General features: G+C 48.0%; 1 protein-coding gene across 4 annotated transcripts in view; it reads right to left on the reverse strand.

Moving 5' to 3' along the window:
• Window positions 1-22,277: 22,277 nt before the first annotated feature.
• The window catches only part of PHF2 (PHD finger protein 2), a 108,020-nt gene continuing 106,032 nt past the window's right edge, over window positions 22,278-24,265 (reverse strand). For 2 of the 4 annotated variants that reach the window (XM_033236710.1, XM_033236711.1), the window contains exon 22: window positions 23,945-24,264. In XM_033236710.1, coding sequence (XP_033092601.1) covers window positions 24,176-24,264 — 89 coding nt within the window. In that variant the 3' untranslated portion in view covers window positions 23,945-24,175. Of the gene's footprint in view, window position 24,265 lies in introns of all 4 variants that reach the window. The other 2 variants (XM_033236708.1, XM_033236709.1) reach the window with 2 other exon arrangements.

The raw sequence follows: 24,265 nt of genomic DNA on the forward strand, positions 1-24,265 counted from the left end.
GCCTGGGGCTGGACGGGCCATAATGATTTAGGCAGGATCGATTTCACTTCAAGCCTTTTCTACTCCAAAGAGGCCTAATCGAAAGTAATCTGAAAATTAGGGAAAATAAAAACCATGCCCACCGTTACATAAATACCCATTTCCTTGCATCGGCTGCTCGAAATCACCTCATTCCAGAGCAGTGTGATGTTTCCCTGATGGGCAAGGCCAGGCCCTAGGGGGCCGTTTGATCTGCCGCCTGTTGACTGAGACCAAGGAGAGGATGGGGGTAGGGGGACAGAGGGTTGGCCTTGGCAGTGACGTCTAGGTCTTCATGGGGGCCAAGTCCCCCTTATAGATCCAAGCACGTGGCCTGGGAGTGGAGAGGGAGGGGACAGAACAGGATTTGGGTTGGCCTTGGTGAGTCTGTCCTTTACTCATCTCTCCCATTTCCTCCCCTCCACCTACAAGGCCCTAAGGATGACTCCAGGTGACCTCTCCACTCACACCCCTCCCCAACCTCCCAAGTCTCTGCTGTCAGCTCTCAGACCCACCTGGCTCAGTTGCACCCAGGTCCTTAGTATGTACTGTATCCAGTGCCTGGAGGGCCCTTCCCCTGGGTCTGTGCATACCTCAGGCCTTCTCTGTACTGAGGTCTCAGATCACTAGTCCTTGTCCTACTCCTCACGGCACCCCTAACCCCAACCCTCCTGGGACTGGCATGTCCCTGTCAGTTTCTTGCCTCTCAAGCCCAATTCATGAGCTCCAGGAAACAAGGGCCTCATCCAGCTTGGCGGCCAAGACCAACGCTCAAGAAACATTTGGGACGGCGCTGTGGCTCATGCCTGTAATCCCAGCACTTTGGGAGGCTGAGGCAGGTGGATCACGCAGTCAGGAGATCGAGACCATCCTGGCCAACATGTTGAAACCCCATCTCTACTAAAATACAAAAAATTAGCCAGGCATGGTGGCACACCCCTGTAGTCCCAGCTACTCGGGAGGCTGAGGCAGGGGAATTGCTTGAACCCAGGAGGTGGAGGTTGCAGTGAGCCAAGATCACGCCATTGCACTCCAGCCTGGCAACAGAGCAAGACTCCGTCTCAAAAGAAAAAAAAAAAGAAACATTTGATGACAGAACGAATGCTTTCATGCAACAATGGTGTGCAGTGGTTTACAAATGGGAAAGGGAGGCTAGGTGGGGTGGCTCATGCCTATCATGCAAGCACTTTGCGAGGTCAAGGCAGGAGGACTGCTTGAGGCCAGGAGTTTGAGACCAGCCTGGGCAACATAGCAAGACCCCTGTCTCTGTGAAAATAAAATAAAACAAAACAAAAGGGAAGCAGGCTCTGGAGCCTGGGAGGAAAACCCTGGAGGCCAAATCTTGCCCACACTACTGGCCTGACTCCTCTTGGGGTGCCCTGAGGGTGGTAACATCCACCTCACAGAGTGTCATGGGTGGGCAGGAGGGGCTGGGCAAGACCCAGCACCCAGCTCAGTGAACAGTCATTATCACTACTGCTATTTGTGCTGATGCTGAACTTGGCTGCAAATTCTCTGACATCTCTCCCATCAAGAAGTGGGTTCCATGTCCCTACTTTGGAATGTCCCTGGGCTTGTGACCTCATTAACTGACAGAGTGAGAGGAAATGGCTCTGTAACGTTTCCTGCTTTAAGGCCTAGCTTCCAATAGGTTCACAGCACCACTGCCCACAAAGCCCTGCAGCCGCTCATAGAAGCCACCATGCTGTGAGGAAGCCGTGTGAGTCATCCCACTCCCCAGCCAGATAAATGAGCAAAGAAGCTTCCAGATGATTCCAGGAGTCTCCAGCTGTTTGCATCTTCCAAGGCAGGTTCCACTTGGAATGGAGGGATGCCCTCTCAGGGCCAAGCCAAGTGCCGGGTATGCAGATGTGACAAGGAGCAAGATTCCTATGTCCTCGAGATACAGGCTGTACGGACACAGACACCGCAACTGCCCACCCGCCCCTCAGAACTCACCACTTCCAGCTCTGGGTCGACGTCCAACCTGGCAGGTGGGACTCCTGGCTGGAGGGCTTTGTCCAGTCACCAGAGAGCCCTCTGCCAATGCCAGGTACGGGGGAGGTGCCAGGATACAGGTGTTCCTTGGGAGCAGCCCTCAACCAGCGGCTGACAGGAGTGGTGGGGGAACTGAGGTTCCATTTCTGCCCCGGCCCCGCTTCCTCACCCACTGCTGCTGTTTCCTGGGCTTCCCTCCCAGACAAACTAGTATACTCAGAGGCTTGTCTCAGGGCCTGCTTCCAGTGGGTTCACCTTGCTAGGACCCCATGTCCTCGTTTGTTTCAAGAGACAAGTGTTCCATTCTGCTGCCTTTAGGGCCCTCGGGACACTCCAATGACATAAATGATGGATCCAGTGGCCAAGGGGGAAGCCAGGGATCACTGCACCCGCATTTACTGAAAGGCCGAGACATCGGCTCATCTCCTCAGCGGGCCACCCAGTCGGCTTGCCTTTAGCTCTCAGCAGCATTGATAAGAACAGGATCAGGACGTATCCCCACAGTGGGGTCAAGGATGCTCTCCAATGCCTGCCCTTTAGGCTGGCAGAAAATTCCAGAACACTGGAGTTCAGAGGGGGCAAAGCAGCAATTAGGGCAAGAGCTCATCAGGAACCAAGCTGATCAGCCACTGAGTTCAGGGGCCAGGGTCTGGGGACGCTCAGACTGGTGTTGCTGGGGCAGGAATATGTTCCCCAGTAGCCTCCCACTCTGTGGCCTTTCCAGAGGTATAGAAGGTACCCACCACCAGGGATGACCTGAAAGACTGGGCCCAGCTGGGCAGAGGGCTGTTAGCTCAGAGGTCATCTGGTGCCCGTCATTCTGGCAATTACACCCGTCCATCCTGTATCCAGCCAGAGTTGAGTTTCACACATGTCACCATGCCTAACGCCCACTGCAGCCTTGCAAGTTCAAGAAGTTGAAGTTCAGCCCCACATCTTTTTCCAGAGGAGGGTACTGAGGCGCGAGGAGACCTTGTGACTGCAGTGTTCACTCTTCCTCCCTCCGTCCACACCTGACCTGATGCTGAGCCAGGCTCCTCCTTAGCTGCACAGGAGGGAGGCTCAGACCTCCCGTGGAGGCTTCCCCCTCCCAGCCCGCTGCCCCGTTTTCCCTGCAGCTTGATAGGAGCACACGAGGCTGCAAGGTCTAGCCAAGAGGCTTCAGTGGCTCTGTGTGCAGAACGTCCTTCTGGGGAGAGCTCAGCCAGGGAGGAAGAGAGGCCTGGGAGGAGTGAGGGTCTGTGGCTGAGGTGTGGCAGGGGAGGCAGCCCTGGGCAGGAGAACAGTGGCTTCCGGGCTTGGGTTGAAGCTGAACCCAGGGCCTGCAAGTGCTCCCACCCCTGGCTTCCATGGGCCTGTGTGCCTGCATGGAGGCGGCGTCATTCGGATGCCCCCCACAGCTGTGTGCAGCCACCCACCCCAAGCTCATGGAAGCAAGGGAAGGTCCTCCCCGAGGGAGAGTTGAGTTGTCTTAGGAGTCTGAGCACCAAATAGGAACATTCATGTCAATTCCCAGGTAAAGGCCACCCGGGAGGGGGACAGGGTGGACCTGCACATGGTGGGCATGAGAGTCCTTGGAGCTGAGGCCTCCAGGTGTGGCAAGGAGGAGCAGGCCCCCCTGGGGTGGGCAGGAGAGGGTGGCCTGGAGACCATTCCGGAGCGCTTCTGTCCCTGGGGACTCCAGTTGGGACGCCACAGCCGAAGGATGAGTAAGGACATCCCTTACTCAGCGAACATGGGAGACAAGACACCAAGGCTGAGGCCCGAGGAAGCTGCACGCTCCCTTTCCCCACCGAGAAAGCCCCTTCCACAAGCCCCAGCCTTTGTCTTGTGGGGTGGGCGCCCAACTGGCATGTTTTAGACCTTGAAGCCTTGGGGGTGGGTGCCGCGGGCCTCCAAGGCCAAGCCATGTTTCCCCGCAGCAGTCGGGGGGGGGCGCCCTGTGGAGGCTCCCTAAGCAAGATAGTGTTCTGTTGCAATTACCCGTAAGCCTGGTGTTTACACGGCAGCGAAGGCGTATCAAGTGAGTGTTCAAAAGGGCGGAGCCACGTTTGCAAAAATAAAAACCAAATGGCTGGGTAATTTCCCCCAGAGAAGAACTCACTCTCACAATTGCACGGTCTATTTAGCACGCTTTTATAAAACCTTTTAACCAATCAGCTCTGAACCCCTGAGAGCAAGGCCCACCCCACCTGTCAGGCTTGGATTTCCAAACACAGGTAGGGCCTCCGCTCCGAGACTGGATGTGAGTTTCCTTCCCCAAATGCAGCAGAAGCCCTGGCAGTTTTAGGACAGGCACTGAACAGGGGAGCCTAAGGGCCGGGCCTCAGGGGCTCTGTGCCAGCCCTGTGGGTGGAGGTCCCTGCCCTGGAGGGATTCCTAGGGTAGAAGGGAGCCAGGGTTTCTGGAAAGACAAAACAGCAGGTCGGGACTGTGGCACCACAGGGACTCGAAGGACCCACAAAGGCCCGACTAAGCCTGGGACCCTGGAAAAGCTTCCTGCAGAAGGAAATGCCTGGAACAGACTGGAAGAGAAAAGTAGTATTCAACAGACCAAGAGTGAAGGGAAGGGCCTTCTGGATGGACAACAGCCCCGGCAAAGAGGGGCACAGGTCAGCCTCTGCGGGGTTATGTTTTTTGTTTTTTTTCCCCTGAGAAGGAGTTTTGCTCGTTGCCCAGGCTGGAGTACAATGGCATGATCTCGTCTCACTGCAACCTCTGCCTTCAGGAGATTCTCCTGCCTCAGCCTCCTGAGTAGCTGGGATTACAGGCATGCACCACCATGCCTGGCTAATTTTTGCATTTTTAATAGAGACAGGGTTTCATGGGGTTTCACCATGTTGGTCAGGCTGGTCTCGAATGCCTAACCTCAGGCAATCCACCTGCCCCGGCCTCCCAAAGTGCTGGGATTACAGGCATGAGCCACCATGCCTGGCCAGGATTATGTTTACTGCCTGAAGGAAGCAAAGTAGAGGAAGAGTGCATTTACATGTAAGTCTCCGTCGGGGAACAGAAAGGCACCGGCCATGCCAAGCTCCCAAGCTGGGATGTTGGGGGTGATTAACCAGACTGAACTTTAGCCTTAGAAAAGGGCATTTTAAAATCAACTTTATTGAAGTATGATTTAAATACCATGGATTCCACCCATTTCCAGCGTTCAGTTCGATACATTTTGATTCTCACCACAGTGAAGCCATAGCGCACCCCCATCCCGGAAGAGTTCCTTCATGTCCCTTGGTACTTAATCCCCATCCCATCCCTTGCCCTGGCCCCAGGCAGCCAGTAATTGCCTTTGTTACCATTAGGCAAACTTCACTTGTTCAAGAGTTTTATATAAATGGAATCATACCACAGGTACTATTTTAGGTAGGCTTCTTTGATTCAGCATAATGATTTTGAAGTTCATCCCTGTGGTTGTGCATATCAGCAGTTCAGTCCTTTTCGTGGCTGAGTAGTATTCCATTGTATGAATGTATCCGAGTTTGTTTATCCATTCACCTGTTACTTGATTTGGGGGCTGTTTCCAGTTAAAGGAACATAAAGCTGCTATGGCCAGGTCTGTGTGGTCATAACCTTGGATGGTGCTTATGGTAAGTACGTGTTTAACCTGATAAGCAACTATCAAAATGTTTCGCCCAGTGGGGAACATTTTATACTGCTGCCTGCTGTGTTAGAGTTCCAGTGGCTCCACATTTTCTTCAACACATGGTCAATCACTTTAATTGTAGTCATTCTAGTAGAAATGTAGTGAGTGGTACCTCATCACAGTTTTAATGTGCATTTCCATGGTGAATAATGCCAAGCACCTTGTCATGTGATTATTGGCCATTTGAATATCCTCATTTTGAAGGGTCTTTCAAATATTTTGCCCCATTTTTATTGTGTTTTTTGTCTTCTATTGAGCTTTAAGAGTTCTTCATGTATTTCCGACAATATATTCCATTTAGATTTTTTCCCTCCAAACTGTGGTACCTTTTAAAATTTTTAATTTTGAAATAATTGTAGACTCAAAACAATTTGCAAAAAATAAAATGTATGGGGACGTCCTATACACCCTTCACCCAACCTTGCCCAATGAAAATACATTGCATAACAAGAGTACAATAGCAAAACAAGGAAATTGACATTGGTAGAATACATGAAACCTATTCAGATTTCTCCTGTTATGCATGCAGTAATTTGTGTGTGTGTGTTAGTATAGCTCTGTACAGTTTTATCATGTGTAGCTTTATGTAAGCATCACCAGAATCAAGATCCTTAACTGTGCTATCTCCAAAGACCCCCTCATGCCACTCCTTTTATCCCCAGCCCTAACCCTAGTCTACCTCTTCATTGGTTCTCCATCTCTATAATTATATTATTTAATGAATATTATATGAAAGGAATCACACAGTCTGTGTCCTTTTGAAACTAGCCTTTTTGTTCCTCAGCATAGTTCCCTGGGTTAATCCACATTTCTGGTGCATTAATACTCATTCCTTTTTATCACCAAGTTACACCCATGGGGTGGATGTACCTCATTGCCTTTCGACATTCACTTGTTGAAGGTCATTTGGGCTGTTTCCAGATTTTGGTTATTACAAAGAAAGCTGATATGAAAATAATTTTTCATTTCTCTGGGATAAATACCTAGGGATTTATCTCTGGGATATGTTTCTCTGGGATAAATATAATTTCTGGGTCCTCTAGTAATTCCATTTACAGGCTTAAAAGGAACTGCCAAAGTACTTTCCAGAATGGCTGCACCAGAAATGAATGATTGATCTGCTTTATCTGCATCCTCACAGCATTTGGTGTGGTCACTGTTTTCTATTTTAGCTGTTCTGATAGGTGCATAATAATATCCCATTATGGATTTAATGTGCATTTTCCAAATGGCTGGTGATGAGCACTTTTTTACTTGCTTATTTCCATCTGAACATCACCTTCGGCAAAATGTCTGTTCAAGCATTTTGCCAATTTTCTGATAAGATTATTTCTACTGTTAGATTTTGAGGGGTTTTTGATCCCAGTCCCTTGTCAGATATGTGGCTTGCAGACATTTTCTTATGGGCTGTAGCTTATCTTTTCATTCTCTTATTGGGTCTTTCACAGAGGAGCAAAATTATTTATTTTGTATTAATTTTCCCTTTTTGGATTGCTACTTTGGTATCAAGTTTAAGAACATTTTGATTAGCCTAATCCTGAAGATTTTGTTCCACATTTTCATCTAAAAGTAATTTAGTTTCACATTTTGCACTTAAAACTCTAATCCATTTTGAGTAAATATTTTTATAAGGTGTGAGGCTTAGGTCAAAGCTCATTGTTTTGTCTGTGAATGTGTAATTGCTCCTACACCATTTGTTGGAAAAGCTGTTTTTTCTCCACCACACTGCTTTTGTACCGTTGTCAAAAACCAATTGGCTGTACTTGTGTGGGTGTCTTTCTGGGATCTCTGTTCTGTTCCCTCGATCTGTGTGTCCATCCCTCCAACAGCACCATGCTGTCTTCATCACTGTAACTGTGGAGTAAACCTTCAAGTACAGTGATTCCTCTCACTTTATTCCTCTTTGACCAAACTGTTTTAGCTAATTAGATTATGGATAGTTAGCTAGGACTGCAATAGCAAAGTACCACAAACTCAGTGGCTTAAACAACAGAAATGTACTGTCTCATATTTCTAGAGGATGAATGTCTGAGATCAGGGTGCCAGCAGGATTGGTTCCTTCAAAAGGCTGAGGGAGAATCTGTTCCAGGCCTCTCTCTTTGGCTTATAGATGGTGGTCTTCATCTTTCCTTGGCGTTCTTCCTATGTGTGTGTCTGTCTCCAAGTTTCCCCGTATTATAAGGACACCAGACATATTAAATTATGGCCCACCCTAATAACCTTAATTTAATTTGAATACCTCTGTAAAGACCCTGTCTCCAAATAAGGTCATGTTCTGAGGCACTGGGGGTTAAGATGTCAACATATGAATTTAAGAGAACACAGACATTACTCTAAGTCTTGTGCTTTTCCATATATATTTTGCAATAAGTTTCTCTATGTCTACCAAATGCCTTCTGGATTTTGATATGAATTGCATTAAACCTACAGATCAGTTTGGAAAGAACTGACTACCATGTTGAGTATGCCAGTTCATGAACATGGTATGACTCTCCATTTGTTGAGGTCTTCTTTGATTTCTTTTTATCAACATTTTTATGCTTTGTTATGCTTATACCTAAGTATTTAATTTTCTCTGGAGTAAAAATGGTATTGTAGTTTTAAGTTTCAGTGTCCAGATGTTCATTGTTAGTATAAAGAAACACAATCGAGTTTTGTATAGTGATCTTTTGTCCTTCAACCTTGCTGAACTCACTACTTCTAAGAGTTTTTGTTTTGTTTTGTTTTGTTTTATAGACTCCTTTGGATTTTCTACATAAACAATCATGTCATCTGCAATGGGAACAGTTTCATGTCTTCCTCTACAATCTGTGTGCTTTTTTTCCTCCTTGCCTCATCACAGTAGCTAGAACATCCAGTACTGTGTGAAATAACAGTGGTGATGCAAACATCTTTTCCTTGTTCCCCAACTCAGAGGGAAAACATTCAGTCTTTCACCAGTAAGTATGGTGTTAGCTATAGGGTTTTAGTAGATTTTTTTTTTTTTTTTAGCAAATTGAGGGAGTTCCTCTCTGCTCCTAGTTTGCTTAAGTTTTGCTTTTCATTAATTGTTATTGGATTTTGTCAAAAGCTTTTTCTGCATCAGTTGATATAATTATATTTTTCTTCTTTAACCTGTTGATATGGTAGATTGTATTGATTGATTTTTAAATAATGGACCAGCCTTATATTCCTGGAATAAATCCTACTTGATCATAGTGTAATTTGTTTTATACTGCTGGATTTTATTTCCTTGTATTTTCTTGAGGACTTTTTAAATCTAAGTTCATGAGAAATACTGGTCTGTCATTTTCTTTTCTTGTAATGTCTCTCTCTGGTTTTGGTATCAGGATAATGGTGGCCTCATAGAATGAATTAGAAAGTGTTTCTTCCTCTTTCATTTTCTGAAATAAATTATGTAGGAATGGTGCTAATTATTTATTAAGTGCTTGCTAGAGTTTTCCAGTGAACCATCTTGGCCTGAAGATTTCCTTTTCTGAAGCTTTAAAATTATCGATTCAATTTATTTAATGGCAATAAGACTATTCAGTTTGTCTTATTCATCTTGACTGAATTTTGGTTACTTGTGATATTTGAGAAATTGGTCCATTTCTTCTAAGTTTTCAAATTTATGAGCATAGAGCTGTTTACAGTATTCCCTTATTACATATTAAATGGTTGCAGAGTCTCTTAGGATATTCCCTCTTGGTATTGGTGATTTGGGTCTTCCTGGTGTTGGTGATTTGGGTCTTTTCTCTGTTTATCTTAGGTGTTTTTTAGAAGATTATCAACTTTAATAATTTTTAAATTAATTTTAGACATTGTTTTTCTGTTTCCAGTTGCACCAATTTATGCTCTTATCTATATTATCTCCTTCCTTCAGATTGCTTTGGAGATATTTTGCCTTTCTTTTTCTGATTTCTTGAGGTATGAATGTTGTCTTAGTCTGTTCAGGCTTCTATAACAAAAATACCATAGACAGAGTAGCTGAAACAAGAAACATTTATTTCTCACAGCTCTGGAGGCTGGGAAGCCTAAGATCAAGGTGCTGGCAGGTTCAGTGTCTGATGAGGTCCCACTTCCTGATTCACAGACTGCCAGGTACTCATTGTATCCTCACATGATGGAAAGTGGCAAGAGAACTCTCTGTTTTCTTTCATAAGGGCACTAGTCACATTCCCGAGGGTCCCACCCTCCTGAACTAATCACCTCGCAATGATCACATCTCCTAATATCATCACATTGAGAGTTAGGAGTTCAACACATAAATTTTGAAGAGACACAAGCATTTAGTCCATTACAAATACAGATTATGGTTTTGAGAACTTTCCCTATTTTAATATAAGCATTTAATGCTATAAATTTCCCTCTCAGCATGGCTTTTGCTGTATACCACAAATTTTGATATGCTTTTTTTTTTTTGAGACTGAGTCTCTCCCTGTTGTCCAGGCTGGAATGCAGTGGTGCAATCTCGGCTCACTGCAGCCTCCGCCTTCCGGGTTCAAGCAATTCTCCTGCCCCAGTCTCCCGAGTAGCTGGGATTACAAGCATGCACCACTACACCCAGCTAATTTTTGTATTTTTAGTAGAGACAGGGTTTCACTATGTTGGTCAGGATGATCTCGAAATCTTGACCTCATGATCCACCTGCCTTGGCCTCCCAAAGTGCTGGGATTATAGGTGTGAGCCATAGCGCCCAGCCGATATGCATTTTAATTTTTACTCAGTTATATTTATTATTGATTTTTCTTTGAGACCTCCTTTTTGCCCCATGGATTATTTAGAAATGTGTTGTTTACTTTCCAAGTGTTTGGAGATGTTCCTTTTGTGTCTGTCCTATTGATTTCTAAGTGACCATTGATTAAATCACTGACTATTGATTAAACTGGAATTGTCAGAGAACATTCCTTATATGATTTCCACATTTTAAAATTTATTAAGGTTTGTTTTATGGCCCAAGTCTATCCTGGTAAATGTCATGGCTATTTGAAAAGAATGTGCATTCTTCTGTTGTTCAGTGGATTGTTCTTTCAGTTGCTAAGAGTTGAGTGTTTAAGTCTTAACCATAATTGTGGATTTCTCTCTTTCCCCTTTCAGCTTTATCAATTTTTGCTTCATGTACTTTGAAGCTCTGTTGTTTCATGCATGAATATTAGGATTGCTCTATCTTCCTGATCAAATGATGCTTCTATCATTATGTCCCTCTTTGTTCCCAGATATTATCTTTTTTCTAAATTCTACTTTATGTGATATAATTTTAGTCACTTATTCTTTTCTCTTAAATTAATGCTTGTAACGCATATCTCTCTTTTCATTCTTTTGCTTTCACTTATCTATATAATTATGTTTGAAGTGAGTCTTTTGATGACAGCCTATAGTTGAAGCATGTTTTATTCACACGGCCAGTCTCTGCCTTTTAATTGATGTATTTAGACCATTTACATTTATAGCAATTACTGACATGTTAGGGCTTAAGTCTGTTACTTTATTGTTATTTTCTATTTGTTCCTTTTGGCTTTTTATTCCTCTATTCTTTCTTTTCTTTTCTTTTCTTTTCTTTTTTTTTTTTTTTTTTTTTGCCTTTCCATGCATTAAACATTTTTGAGAGCTCCATTCTGATTTAGTTTTAGTGATTTTTAATTATATAGCTCTGTATGGTATGCTTAGTGATTGTTCTAGATACTACCATGTACAAACATTATTCATTGCAATCTAGTGGCGCAGATGTTTTACCAATCTGAGTAATGTCTAAAAATCTTACTTCCACTTACACCTCGTTTATAGTCTCAACTTTCAAAATATAATGTTCCTAATTATTTCCTTTACATACACTGAACACCACATCTGAGGGTACTATTACTTTTGTTTCAACCACAAAATGTGATTAAAGAACTCTTTTGAATAATTTACTTCTATTTTTAACTATTTCATTTACTTCTATTTTGTCTTTTTATCTATTCTGTTGTTGTTCTTTCTTTTCTAAAGGTTCCAGTATTCTTGCTATTATTTTCTTCTTTGCTATTTTTTTAAGAGTGGATGTATTAGCAAAAAGTTATCTTAGTGTTTGATCATCTGAGAGTGTCTTTATTTCTTCTTCATTCATGAAAGATAGTTTCACTACATATAGGATTTGGGGTTGACAGTTCTTTCCTTTCACTTGAAAATTGTTGCACCACTTCCTTCTGAACTCCATGGTTACAGATGAGGAATCTGCTGTTTTTTGAATTGGTGCTCCTTTGTAGGAAATGTGCCATTTCTCGGACTTTTATAAAAAAGATATTGTCTTTGTAATTTTCATAAGTTTAAATGTAATGTGTCTTGGTTGATGTGGATTTCTTTAGGTTTATCCTATTTGAAATTCATTTAACTTCTTCTATCTGTAGATTTACAGCTTTCTGACTTACTTTTTAATTTTTTTGTTAGAAACTTACAAAAAAATATATTTGGAAGTCCAATTTGTCAATTTTTTAATATTATGTTTTGTTCTTTTTGTGTTCAGTCTAAGAAGGCTTTGCCTATACAAGTTTATTAAGATTTCTCCTATGTTTTCTTCTAGAAAATGTATTGCTTTAACATTTAAGTTTAGGTCTTGAACCCCTTTGGCCTTAATTTTTGTGTATGGTATGAGTTAAGAGTCAAGGCTCATTTTTTTGCCCCTAGGCAGATGTCTAGTTTTCCAGCACCATTTGTTGAACAGACATTACTTTTCCATATTGAGATGCCTTCATACCTTTGCTAAAACTCAATTAACCATATGCATGTGAATTAACTTCTGAATATTCCATTCAGTTCCATTTTTCTTTATCTACTACACTGTTTTGTTTACCCAGCTAATAAGAAGTCTTTATAACTTTATATTGACTCTTGACACCAACCAGTGTAGTCCTCCCCATTTGTTCTTTTTGAAAATTATTTGTTTTGGATGTTCTAGGACCTTTGTATTTCTATGTCAATTTATTTCCATTTCTATCAAAAATATTGCCAAGATTGAAATTGCAATAAATGAATAGATTGGTTTGGGGGAAATAAAATCTTAAAAATAGTAACTCTTTCAATTCGTAAATATACTTAATCTCTTCATTTAAAGCCTACTTTAGTTTCTCTCAACAGTTTTTGTAGTTTTTAGGGTATAGGCTTTGCAAATATTTTTGTTAAATTCATCCTGAAATATTTCATCTTTATTATGCTACTGAAAAAGTATTGCTTTATAATTCCATTTTCCACTTGTTCATTGCTAGCATATAGAAATACAATTGACTTTTTAGTATTGATCTTGTATTCTGTAACCTTGATAAACTGGCTTTTGCCAATCTTTCCAGTCTTACCACTTTTTCTCTTTGTCTCCTCCTTCAGCCATTATACACAAAACCGATTCATGCTCCAGGTCTTTGCTCAAAAGAGTTCTAATAGCTCTTTAGTAGTTTCCTGAGGAATTTATACAAATATAATAATGCCATCTGTGAGTGCCATCTAAAATGTGTTTTTTAATTTATTTTTCTTGCCTTATTACATTGGCTAACTACAAAGCTGAATAGAAGTGCTAAGAGTGGATATTCTTACTTCAATTCTGTTCTTGGGGGAAAGTGTTCAGTCTCCTCACCATAAAGTATGCATTGATGCCCTTTATCAGGCTGAGGACATTCCCTTCTAGTTCTACACTTCTGGAAACTTTTGTCTTGAATGGGTACTCAGTTTTATCGAGTGATTTTTAATCATATAGTTTCCTTCTTTATTCTCTAAGTCTGGTTACATTGACTGATTTGAGATAAACATCACTTCAACATGATGTATTATCCTTTGTATATATTGTTAGATTTAGTTTTCTAATATTTTGTGGAGAATCTGTGACTGCATACATAAGAAATATAAGTGTATAGTTTTCTTTGTAATTTATTTTTAATGTCTATAGTTTTGATATCAGGGTAATGCTGGCCTTATAAAATGAGAGGTTTTGCCTAATCCTCTATTTTCTGAAAGACTTTATATATCATATCTTTATAAAATGTTGGAAGACATTTAATTACGAATTCAATTTTAATATGCAGATAGCTAATCAGATTTTCTATTTCTTTTTGCATCAGTTTTGGTTACTTGTGCTTTTCAAGGAATTTTTCCATCTAATTTGTCAAACTTATTTGTATAAACTTGGTTCTAATACTTGTTATTCTTTTAACACCTGCAGGATCTGTAGTAATGGCCACTCTTCTGTTTATGTTAATAGTAATTTGTGCCTTCTTCATTTTTTTTCTTAATCTTTCTAGCTAGAGGTTTATCAATGTTATTGATCTTTCAAAGAACCAATTTTTTGCTTCATTGGTTTTCTCTTTTGCTTTTCTATTTTCTATTTCTTTGATTTTTCACGTGATTAATTTGAAATCAAATAAAATTTACAGTTTTGTTCCACAGATCCATTCAGTTTTGAAAAAAAAGAAAAATATTTAAAATTCATAATGCAGTCACACTAGTCACATTTCAAGTGCTTGACTGCATGATATGAACATTTCTGTCACTGCAGAATGCTCCATTGGATGGTCCTATCTGGGGAATGGGAGGGCTGTTCCTCAGTTGGTTCTATTTCTCTTAGGAATTTTTCTTCAAGATTCCCAGGATTTATAGGAGGACAAGTGGATCTCAAATCTATGCTGTCCTCTTCACAACTCTGGCCTTGGCCCCAGCTCAGGACTTGTTACCACCTCCCTTCTTTTGGGTCCCTCAACCCTTATCATCTGTTCCCACTTCTGCTTCTCAAAGGAGCTTCTAACTCAGTAATCCACCCTGATGCATCTTGCTCAAATCTCAATGCTCTTGTTACCTGGACTTCCACAGGGCTTCCTAGCGGGGGAGGATCTGTCTGTCCCACAAGTCTGAAGTGTGATTGCTTTTGATTGGGCCATGAGAACGCTCATGTGACTTGGTGTCACTTGGCCTCAGTTGCCTACTATACTGCCAGGGGATGAGGGCCATAGACAATAGCTGACAGCCCCAGAGCTGCGTTCCTACTTCTCTTTGGTTTGGTTTATGGCCTCAGAACCAGAGCTAAGATTGAGGCTAGAGGGGAAATCGTTTCTCTAGGCCTCACCCCTAAGGTTGGCCCAGGAAGGCAGCTTCCAATTCGCAGAGTCTAGCCAAGTTTGGGCCGAGCACCCAGGAAGACATGGGCACCCCTCAGAGGAGTATGGGATGGAGGGCTAGCGGCCACTTGTCTGGCATGGGCTGTGGTTGGGCAATCCAAAGCCTTGCCCTCTGCCATCTAGGCTTCCAGGAGCCCCTGGCCTGCCTGGTTAGGCCAGCCAAGCCCACTGTGTTAGAAGTTGCCAGACCCACCCCTCTGCTGCCTGACCATGCCCCTGCCTGCCTGCCTGTGCACTCTCAGGCCATGAATCACTGGGGTCTTGGAGGAAGAAACAGCAATAACCCCAGACTCCAGAAGGGCCACTCGGATACACTGTGCGTCCTAATCCGCATCTGCAGGGCCAAGCTCAGTGCAGCTCCTCCCCCACCCCCAGCTGCCCCAGGACCCTGCAAAGCCCATACACGTCGCACTTCTCCAGCAGCCTGACCAGCCACCAGACCTGCCCCCTGTCCTTCCCTGCGCTCACTCTGGCCCCTACTGTGCTCTCACGGGTACCCCTGCCTGGAGCCCCTTCCTCTGACACCCTCTTTCCCTGCCTGGAATCACAGTCTCTTCTTGTCAGACTCCATTCTGGCACTTCCTTTTCTAAAATTCCCTGTGTGCCCCTCCTCACCTTGGTCTCCAATCCTTTTCTCCTCCAGGGTCCGTGGCCATGCTGTTCACATTGCTACCCACCCACCACTGAGGCCCTCACCTGCCCAGGAGCTGGGGCTCCCCAGCGGGAGGATCACAGCTGGCTCACCACTCTGGCCCCAGCACCAGCCAACATGGGGTCAAATGGAGACCACCCTCAGGAGTGAAATGGGCCTGGGGAGGCCTGATGGCTGCCCAAAGGATGCCCTGCTGGGGCTGTGAGAGTTGCAGTACAAGAGAATGGAGGACACAGAATGTCAGGATCCCGTAACAGTTAGTGGGGAGCCACAGATGGTGGCTGAGCTGGTAAGTGACCAGAGGAAATGGTGTCTCAAAGCTGAATTTGGGGCAATAAAGAAGGGAATCAGGAGACCTGGACAGGGCAGGGCTGGTGTAGGGGGTCCTGGGAGATTGCATGCCCTCCCCCCAGAGTAAAGCGGAGAGCTAAGCCCAGAGAGTGTCTGCATTGAGTTGGGGAAAGAGGGAGGGTTTGACCAGGAGAGCGCACCCCCTCCTCCCTGAGCAGGGAGAGTGGATGCAGACTGAGGTCATCAACAGCCTTCAGGTTTGCTTCATGGGTTTCCCGCTCATCAGTCCAAGGAGGACAAGAAGGATGTGGTAGATTGGGAACATGTTCCAGCATTGCACGTGGAAACCCTGGAGGAGCAGAGTCCAGACATTGATTAAACTTTTACATGGGGAAACTAATTTCTGTGTATTTATATGCCACAAATACCTGGATTCCAATGGGGAATATATCAGGGCGATTCCAGTGCTCTGCAGCGAATTACAATACGTCCCAGTGGAGCAGAGCTGCGTGGTTTAAACAGTAATTAATAAGGAAACAGGACTGTCTTCTTCTCCAGATTGAAAGGTGAAATAAATGGCTTTTTTGAGCAATGATAATAATCCAGTAAACATCGTGTGGGTCGCCCTAGGAGCGGGGCGCTGAGCTAAGGTGGCTTACCTCTGGAATCCTGATGGCACCGGAAGGTAAGATGATTGTCCCCCTGGGGGCCCCGCCAGCCCAGGGAGCAGAGCAGAGCTGCCGATGGCCCCCTGGAGGCGAAGACATGTAGTTTTCCTAAACTCCAACAGGAAGGAGCCCAAGAAGGAAGGAAGGAAATACAAATGTACTCCTGGGCATGTCGCAGACCAAAGCTTCGTCTACCAAATACGTGGGTCACTGCACATTTATGTAAGATTTCCCTGTGACAAGCAGATAAAACTTCATATTGGTGTACACACGGGGTACTCCTGATGCTAGACAACACATGGACAAAATCCTTCCTCTTCTGGGTAAAAAGACACAGGTAACACCGTGGAGGTGGTCTCACACACCGATTAAATCAGCCACAGTGAGCAGAAATCACACAGCCCTGCAGTGGGCTGCTTCCGGCCAGGGTGTGCGAACATGAGGGCTCTGTGGCGCTGCCCGCCCGTTTGGCAGCCCACTCATCCCGACCAGGCAGCCTGAGAGACTTGTCCCCGAGAGCACACCAGGCAGGTGGAATCATGGCACACCAGGCCCTTGATTCTTATTCTCACAAGCCCTTCAGGAGGCCAGGGGTATTGCTGTATTTTACAGGCAGGAAGTCAAGGACCCAGGTCACACAGTGGGCAAGGGCAGCGCCAGGACCTCCACCCCCCACATCAGCACCAGAAGTGGGGTGCACCCTCTTGCTGCTCCTGCCTGCGAAGCCGGTGCATCCATTGTTTGGTAAGTGCAGTTTGCAGGGACGAGGAGGATTCCGATTTTGGAATAGCACTGACTGGACGGTGGGGCCCAGGGCCCAGCCGGGCCGGCGGGAGGACGATTAATGACAAGGATCCTTCTTGGAGGCCGGGCGAGGGCCCAGCCAGCGCCGGGTGTTTACAGCTCGCTCGAATGTTTGGGCCTGCAAATCCGTGTCAGATGTTAATGGAACAGCATCATTTTTCTACCGAGGTGGCATCGCTGGGGTTGTTTGGATGAGGCAGCAGTGGGACTCGGCCTGGAACAGGCTTCAAGGGCAATGGGTGGCTCAATGGGGTGGCTGGGGCTTGCCAGGGGGCATCCGTCAGGCATCCACAGCCCACTGGGCCCCTGAGGGCACCCCGCCTGGCACCCCAGTCACCACAGCCAGCTCCTCTGGCCACAGGGCTCTGCAGAAAAAAACTTTAAGTTGCAGCCAAAAAAATTTTTTTTGTACTCCAAAATATGAGAAAGAACCAAAAACTGGAAATGAGTAAGTGTTTAAGCATCGGTACAGGCCCGCCCAGCACACATGCCTTGAGGTCCAGGACACAGCTTCCCCTGCAGCCCCTGCTGCACTTGGGTGCCAGGTCCACCCGCGGAAGCTCTCGGGCCAGGCCTGGCCACCCAAGGCAGCTCTGCAGGCCATCACCGCTCTTGATAAGGCAGAGGGCAGAAGTCAAAGCCTGGGTGGGGACATCTTCTCCCCTGCCTCAGCTCCAGTGAGACCTTCCCTGCCCCTTCAGGGGGAGGCAGCCTTGCTGTCAGGAAGGCAGAGGGAAAAAGAGGCCCAGAGAAGGAAAGTGACCTGCCCGAGGTCACACAGCGAGCAAGACCCTCTGAGCAGGCTTGCAGAAGGGTGGGGGAGAGCCCCACAGGGGGCTGTTGGGAAGTGGGGGGCACTCACAGAGGCGTGCGCCCTGGAGCAACCCTATGTGGGGTCAGCGCCATCACCCCCACTCTGGAGACGAGGCTGAGGCTGTCCCCCAAGGCAAGGACCTGCCAAGGGCTTGAGGGGGTGAAGCCTCCCTCTAACCTTGGCCCTGCGGGCTCTCAGCGCCCTCTCCTCACCTCACTGCCTCCTGGCTCTTCCTCAGCAAGCTGGCTCCTGCCCGAGGGCCTTGGCACAGGCTGTCCCCTCTGCTCACACTCTTCTCTCAGGCTTTCAAGGCTCTGCTCAAAGGCTCCCCAGGCCAGACTGTCTAAGCCCGCCCAGCCCATGACCCAGCCCTGTTCCCTCCGTGGGCTGGGGATTAGGGAGCGTGCTAAGTGGTCAGCCAGCCGGGGGAAAGCTTGTAGTGCCCTGCATAGCACACAGTAGGTGCTCAGGAACTGTGACCACTGGCCACAGAGGCACTGGACAAGACCAGTGGTATTGAACCCTGATGTCTGAGACCTTCCGTCTGAGTGTTTATGTCACCGTCACCACTGGGAATTATTATTAAGGAGACTGCTTTCGTGAGGGCTGGAACACAGCTTGGATTTTAAAATCAGCAACATCTCTCTCTCTTTTTTAACCCTGGACTGTGAGCCCTCTCAACTCTTCCTTCCGCACCACCCTCCAGCCTCTTGATACTGTGAACAAGGAGGACAGAGACCCTTGGCTGCCATATGTTCCCGACAAGACCTGCCTCCGTGTCACCATCCACAAATCGGGCTCCTTGCCCAGGGCTGTACAGAGTCTGGGACGGGCACAGAGCTCAGGCTAGGCTGGGGCAGGCAGGGGAAAGAGAGCTGCCTATCGAGGGAAAAGGGGTGGGCCTCTTTGCAGCCCTTAGAGAGAGAGCCGCCGTGGAGACAGCGCTGGTGCCCCTTAGATGAGCTCCGAGCTCCGTCCTGCCCTTCCACGGGCTCAGGCCCTGGCTGCAGCCATCCACCTCAGGGCCTTTGCTCCTGCACCACCCCTTGGCCCACACCCACAGCCCTCCTTTCACAGACCTTGCAAGCTGCCTCCTGGTTGCTGGCTGCAGAACTTCTCTCTGCAGGTTTCGCTTATAAGACCAAAGGCCCTGGAGCTGACCTGCTTGGACTTAAATTCCTGCTCTAGCAGCTGAGAGACTCTGTGCCTCAGTTTCTTCATCAGTAAAATAGAGACGCTCAGAAGATCTCCCTCAGGGGGAGACTGTGAAGCGTGAGCAAGGTAACACAGCACATGTGCATCAATGACTAAGCTGATTTTTACTGTCACCTTCCCAGCACTCACAGCATGCTTGTAATTTTTTTTTTTTTTTTTTTTTTTTGGCCTGTAGTTACCATCACGCCTGCCATTAGCCCTTAAGTCCCAGCACCCACCCCAGCCCCAGGCACTAAATAACCTCACACAATTGTCCTCCTTGTTCCTGGCCCTGCCCTGCCCCCCGGTGGTTATTCTGGGTATGGCCCCAAAGGTTCGCAAATTGAACCCTGTTTTGCCAACTGCAGGTTCAGGGACTGGCTCTGGGTCCAGCCGGGGCCAAAGGACCTGGGCACATACACAGGCAAGGCCCTGCAGAATAGACTGAGCTGGCCTAGTTTCTGAGCTCCCCACCAGGCATGGAGATGATGGGCACATGGCAGGGGCAAGGGAGAGTCCCTTGCCTCTGGCCCACCAACAGCAGGCTGTAGTCCTGGAGAGCCCACTCCACCTGCTCCCAAACTGCCCGGCCCCCCAAGGGCCTGCCACATCCCTCCACTGTGAGGGTGGCCCCAGGGCCCTGCTCTGAGCCACTGCAGACTCTCCTTTCTGTTCAGCCCACAGGGCCCATCCATGTCTGACAACCCCAGGATATGGCTGCCTGCCTCCGCCTCTGCTCATGTTGCTAGAAACATCACTTTCCACCGGTCAGCTCCAGGGACCCCTGCAGACCTGCCCTTCCCACCTGGAGGCATGTCTCCCCCACACGCTGTCCTGTGGTCCTGTGGTCCTGTGGTACAGGTGGCAGGTGTGGGTCCCGCTCCACGGTGAGTAGCGAGCGCCTCCTCCGGGCCTTGGTGGACTTCTGGGCAGAACTGGCTGGTGACAATGCCTGCCCCAGGCTGTCAGTCATGGTGAAGGCTGGGGCAGGTTCTCCACACAGTGCCGGACACACAGTAGCCCCTCAGTAAACAACTGGAATCCAGCGAGCGTTGGAGGGCAGGACCAGGGGCAGTTTGCTTGTGTGTGTTCACTACACTGCGTGCTGACCTTGCTCAGGCCAAGCTGGGCAGGCTGCAGGGACAGAGGACAGACAGGCCCGAATCTCAGAGGCGTGACCCACAAAGTCCGCTGCTGGTGGGCAGCTCCCTTCCAGACCTCAGCCTCCCAACTTCACTGTCACAGAGCAGTCAGCACCGACACCAAAGTTAGGGGCAGAGCCACAGCTGGGCACGCTTGGGGTCACATGGGCCGCTGGCCCCCCGGTTTCAGGAGCACACCCAGAGATGCATGCCCAGGTCTGTGTGCCACACACCTGGGCAGGATCCTTGCATGACACCTGGCTCACAGGTTGCCTGGCACTGAGTGGGGGCTGGGCTCCAGACACCGGGCCGGCCTGAGTGCAGCACAGGGAGGAGCCTGGGCTCCAGGAGATGCTCGGCAGCCGCAGAAGCCCCTTCCAGGGCCCAGGGTGCTCAGCTCATGTAAGTCCTAACAGCAGTGCTTGGTGGGGATGGACCCAACTAGCACCCAGACAGCTCCACCTAGATCCAGCTGCTGGGCCCAGGGGGCCGGCCAGCCTGAGGTGGTTGGAGCATCAGAGCCTGGACCTGGAGGGTGCTACACACTTTACCCCAGTGGCTGTGGGGCTGAAGGTGCGGGGACTCCTGGGGGAACCACAGGACAGTCTCTGACTGGACCTGGCAAGGACAGGCCAGCTTCCCAGGCAGCCTAGGGGTGTGCAGAGGACACCCAGCTCTTGTGGGGTTCCGCGGAGTGGCTCAGGCTGTGGGAGTGCCCACAGCCCAGGGGCATCCAAAATGCCTGGCAGCCTGGGCAGCCCCAGCATGGGTCCCAGGCACCACCTGGGGACAGCAATGGGACCCCACCCCATCCTGCAGTCCCCAGGTCCTGGATGGGTTCCTTCTAGGGGCTCGACCACCGTGCATGGTGAGAGCATCCCTCCCGAGCCCCCAGCAGGGACTGGAGGAAAGCAAGCTCACAGCAAGAAGGGACTTGCCCACGGGCAGCCTTGGGTTAGTTTCCGGTGTCACATGACAAACTGCACGGAGTGAATGACCACAGACCTGCAGGCTGACAAAACCCCCCGGAATCTCGCAGGGGTGGGTCGGACGCCCGGCACGGCAGGGCCCTCTGCTCAGGGTCTACTGGGGAACCAGCTTCCCACTTCCTCAGGGTGTCGGCAGCCAAGGCCGACCCTGCTCAGCGAGCTGCAAGCTGAGCGACTTTGGGTGACCCAGGCCAAACGCCTGTCCCCAGCTTCTTATCTCACTCCCGGCTCCCATGCCAGGGCAAGAGCCCATGTGTAGGGCTTTGGGCCAGTCCAGCCGTCATCACACCCCCGGATTCTCAACGTCTGCACTGCCCAAATGGCCCGAGGTTATTCATGTTTCTTCAATAAATGCCAAATGGCCTGTTTATCCGTGGTCCTCAACACTGTCACCAGCGCCCCACGCATGCACCCCCCCAACAGACTGACCCGGGCCTCACCCGTGTCCCAGCAGCCCTGCCTGCCACGCACCAGCGACCCCACCCTGCGCTCAGCACCCTCCCTGGGCTCGCACCATTTGAGTTCCTCTGTCAGGCAAGGGGCTGCTCCTGGTAGTTCGCGGTAATCACATCAGACTTCGGCTGGCACCCGGCAAGGGACTGAATGCTTCCGGGTGTGCATCCGTGCCGGGGTGCACACGTGTGTGCCTGCTGGGCCCAGCCAAACCCCATACCCATGAGTCCAAAAGAAGGTTCTAGAGGCTTCCCGAGGACATCCTCAGGGCTGGGACTGGCAAAGCCAGAGTCTCAAAGGCTGCTGCCCCCCTGCAGCCCCCGAGGGGCTCTTCTGCCCACTCCTGCCGGCCAGCTTGGGGTGCTGTGTGTGCCCCTCAGGCGGGGCAACCTGAGGCTTTCCATGAGCAACACAGGTGGCCGGAGCCCCCCACCGCCCTCGCCACCCTCGCTGCCAGGGTGAGCAACTACAGTCAAGGCAGAAATGACACAGACATGGTTCTGTACAAAACCTGAAATATTTTTACTTTTTTAAAACTTTGATCTAAGTTGCCTTAGACCTCATGGACTCGATACAAGAGTAATATGAATTGGGAAATAAAACACTTTAATAGCCACGATAAACTTTGTTAGAAATGTACATGTTGCCAAAATAATAATAATAAAATTAAAAATAAAAGAGAGAGAGAGAACAGCTTGATGTCCAGGTTAGATTATATAAATGTTCAACAAGGGCAGGGTAAAGGAAACTTTAAAAACACTGGTTCTGAATAAGCCTGGGGCCCCGCGAGACTCCCCCTCTCCCAGCCTCGGGCCCTGGGGACTGCGTCCCTCCAAACAGGACAAGTGGGAGTGAATAAGGCCTCCACCAAGCTGCCTCTCCCCGTGGACAAAACATCCAGGTAATGGGTATATAAACAAAGCTCATAAGAAATGTACAAATATAAAAAGCTACAAACATTAATAAATTACAGCATCACAAAACACGGAAACACTTCACAAGGTGCTAGTAAAATAACTGTATCCCCCAATCCCCTCATCATACAAGAAGGAAAACAAAGAGCTGGTATTAAAGTTGAAGATTTATCTTCAAAATGTGTCTGAAATAGATCTTTTGTGTACTGTTTGCTTCTGTAAAGACAGAGTGTAAGGCTGCACAGACATCACTTGTTTTTCAGGCAATACCTTAGTTCTTAAAAGAAAAAAATAATAATAATAATAAAAGGAAAGAAGGAAAAAGCATCAGAACCCAACTGTCCATCTGACTCAGCAAAAAACTCGTATAAATGTTAATGAAGAACTCTATAGAAAGAAATTCCTAAAGATACTTTTACTCTTATAAAAAAGAAGTTATTTAAAAAGCTATTTACACGCTACATTCTATGAAAAATATGCTTCAGGAAATACATCTAAAATGAAAATGCAGGATTGCCTGAGAAACAAACCCAGCCCCTCCGTGTCGATGGTGGACACACCATCCAGGTGCGGCCCACGCAGGCGACACCACACGCTGACACGGGAGAACAGAGAAGTGCCGACCGTAAGTCCTCGGGCCACCTGGCCGCTGCCCGTCCCGCCAGTCCCAGGGCAGGGGTGCCCGGGCTGAGAAGTGCTTCTCCAGAGTGTGGCCAGCAGGGCAAGACGGTCCCTGCCACATGGCTTAGCCTGGGTCTCCCAGACCCCAAGATATGGCTGAGCCCTTGCCCTTTCCTGGGGACCCCACAATGGCTCCCTTGCCTGCTAACACACCAACCCAGCTGCCAGTCTTAGCTGCCCCCGAGAAATGCTCCTGGGCATTCAGGCTGGACACCCACCATCCTGCTGCCACCTGCCAACCAGGGAGCTAGGGGCAGACCCTTCCTCGCCCACCGAGCACTGTCTGGACTTGGCTGAGAATCACTCAGGAAGAGAAGGGGGGACAGAAACATCCCACTTGCTCCTCCTCTTTCTGTGTTCTTTGCCTTTTTTTTAAGCCCCAGGAGGCTGCCAGCCTGTGGCCAGCTCCGACTCTGGGGCTGGTGAGCACTGGCTCACTCTGCCTTCCTTGAAGGACTCATGCTCTCAGCAGAGCTGCAGAGGCCCCGCCATCACACCCACGCTCAGGGGAGCCTGGAGGCTGTCCTTAAAGTGGAATGAACGGTCCTCAAACCTGTAGGGCCGCTTTTCTGGGACAGGTCACTCTTAGCAACTTGAGAAGAGACGTCCATTTTCAAATCGAGGGGCCGCACTGGGCTTGCTCTGCCGGCTGAAGGGACAGACGCTCACTGGGGTGATGGCAAGCCGGGAAGAGGCAAGGCCCTCCCTGGTGAGGCAGCTCGGCACCCTCCTGGGAGGCAGGTGTTTTCGCGGGGCTCCGGGGGTCCTGAGCGGAGCAGAAGGATCCTGGCTTTCCAAACCTTAAAGGAGCAGTTTCCCGTTCCGATGAATTTTCAGAATTTTCCCAAGCCTCTGCTTGGCGGTCGCCATGCCCTTTTTTGTACGTTTTCC

Source organism: Trachypithecus francoisi, unplaced genomic scaffold (genome assembly GCF_009764315.1).
Source record: "Trachypithecus francoisi isolate TF-2019V2 unplaced genomic scaffold, Tfra_2.0 Lachesis_group16, whole genome shotgun sequence".
Classification (NCBI taxonomy): domain Eukaryota; kingdom Metazoa; phylum Chordata; class Mammalia; order Primates; family Cercopithecidae; genus Trachypithecus; species Trachypithecus francoisi.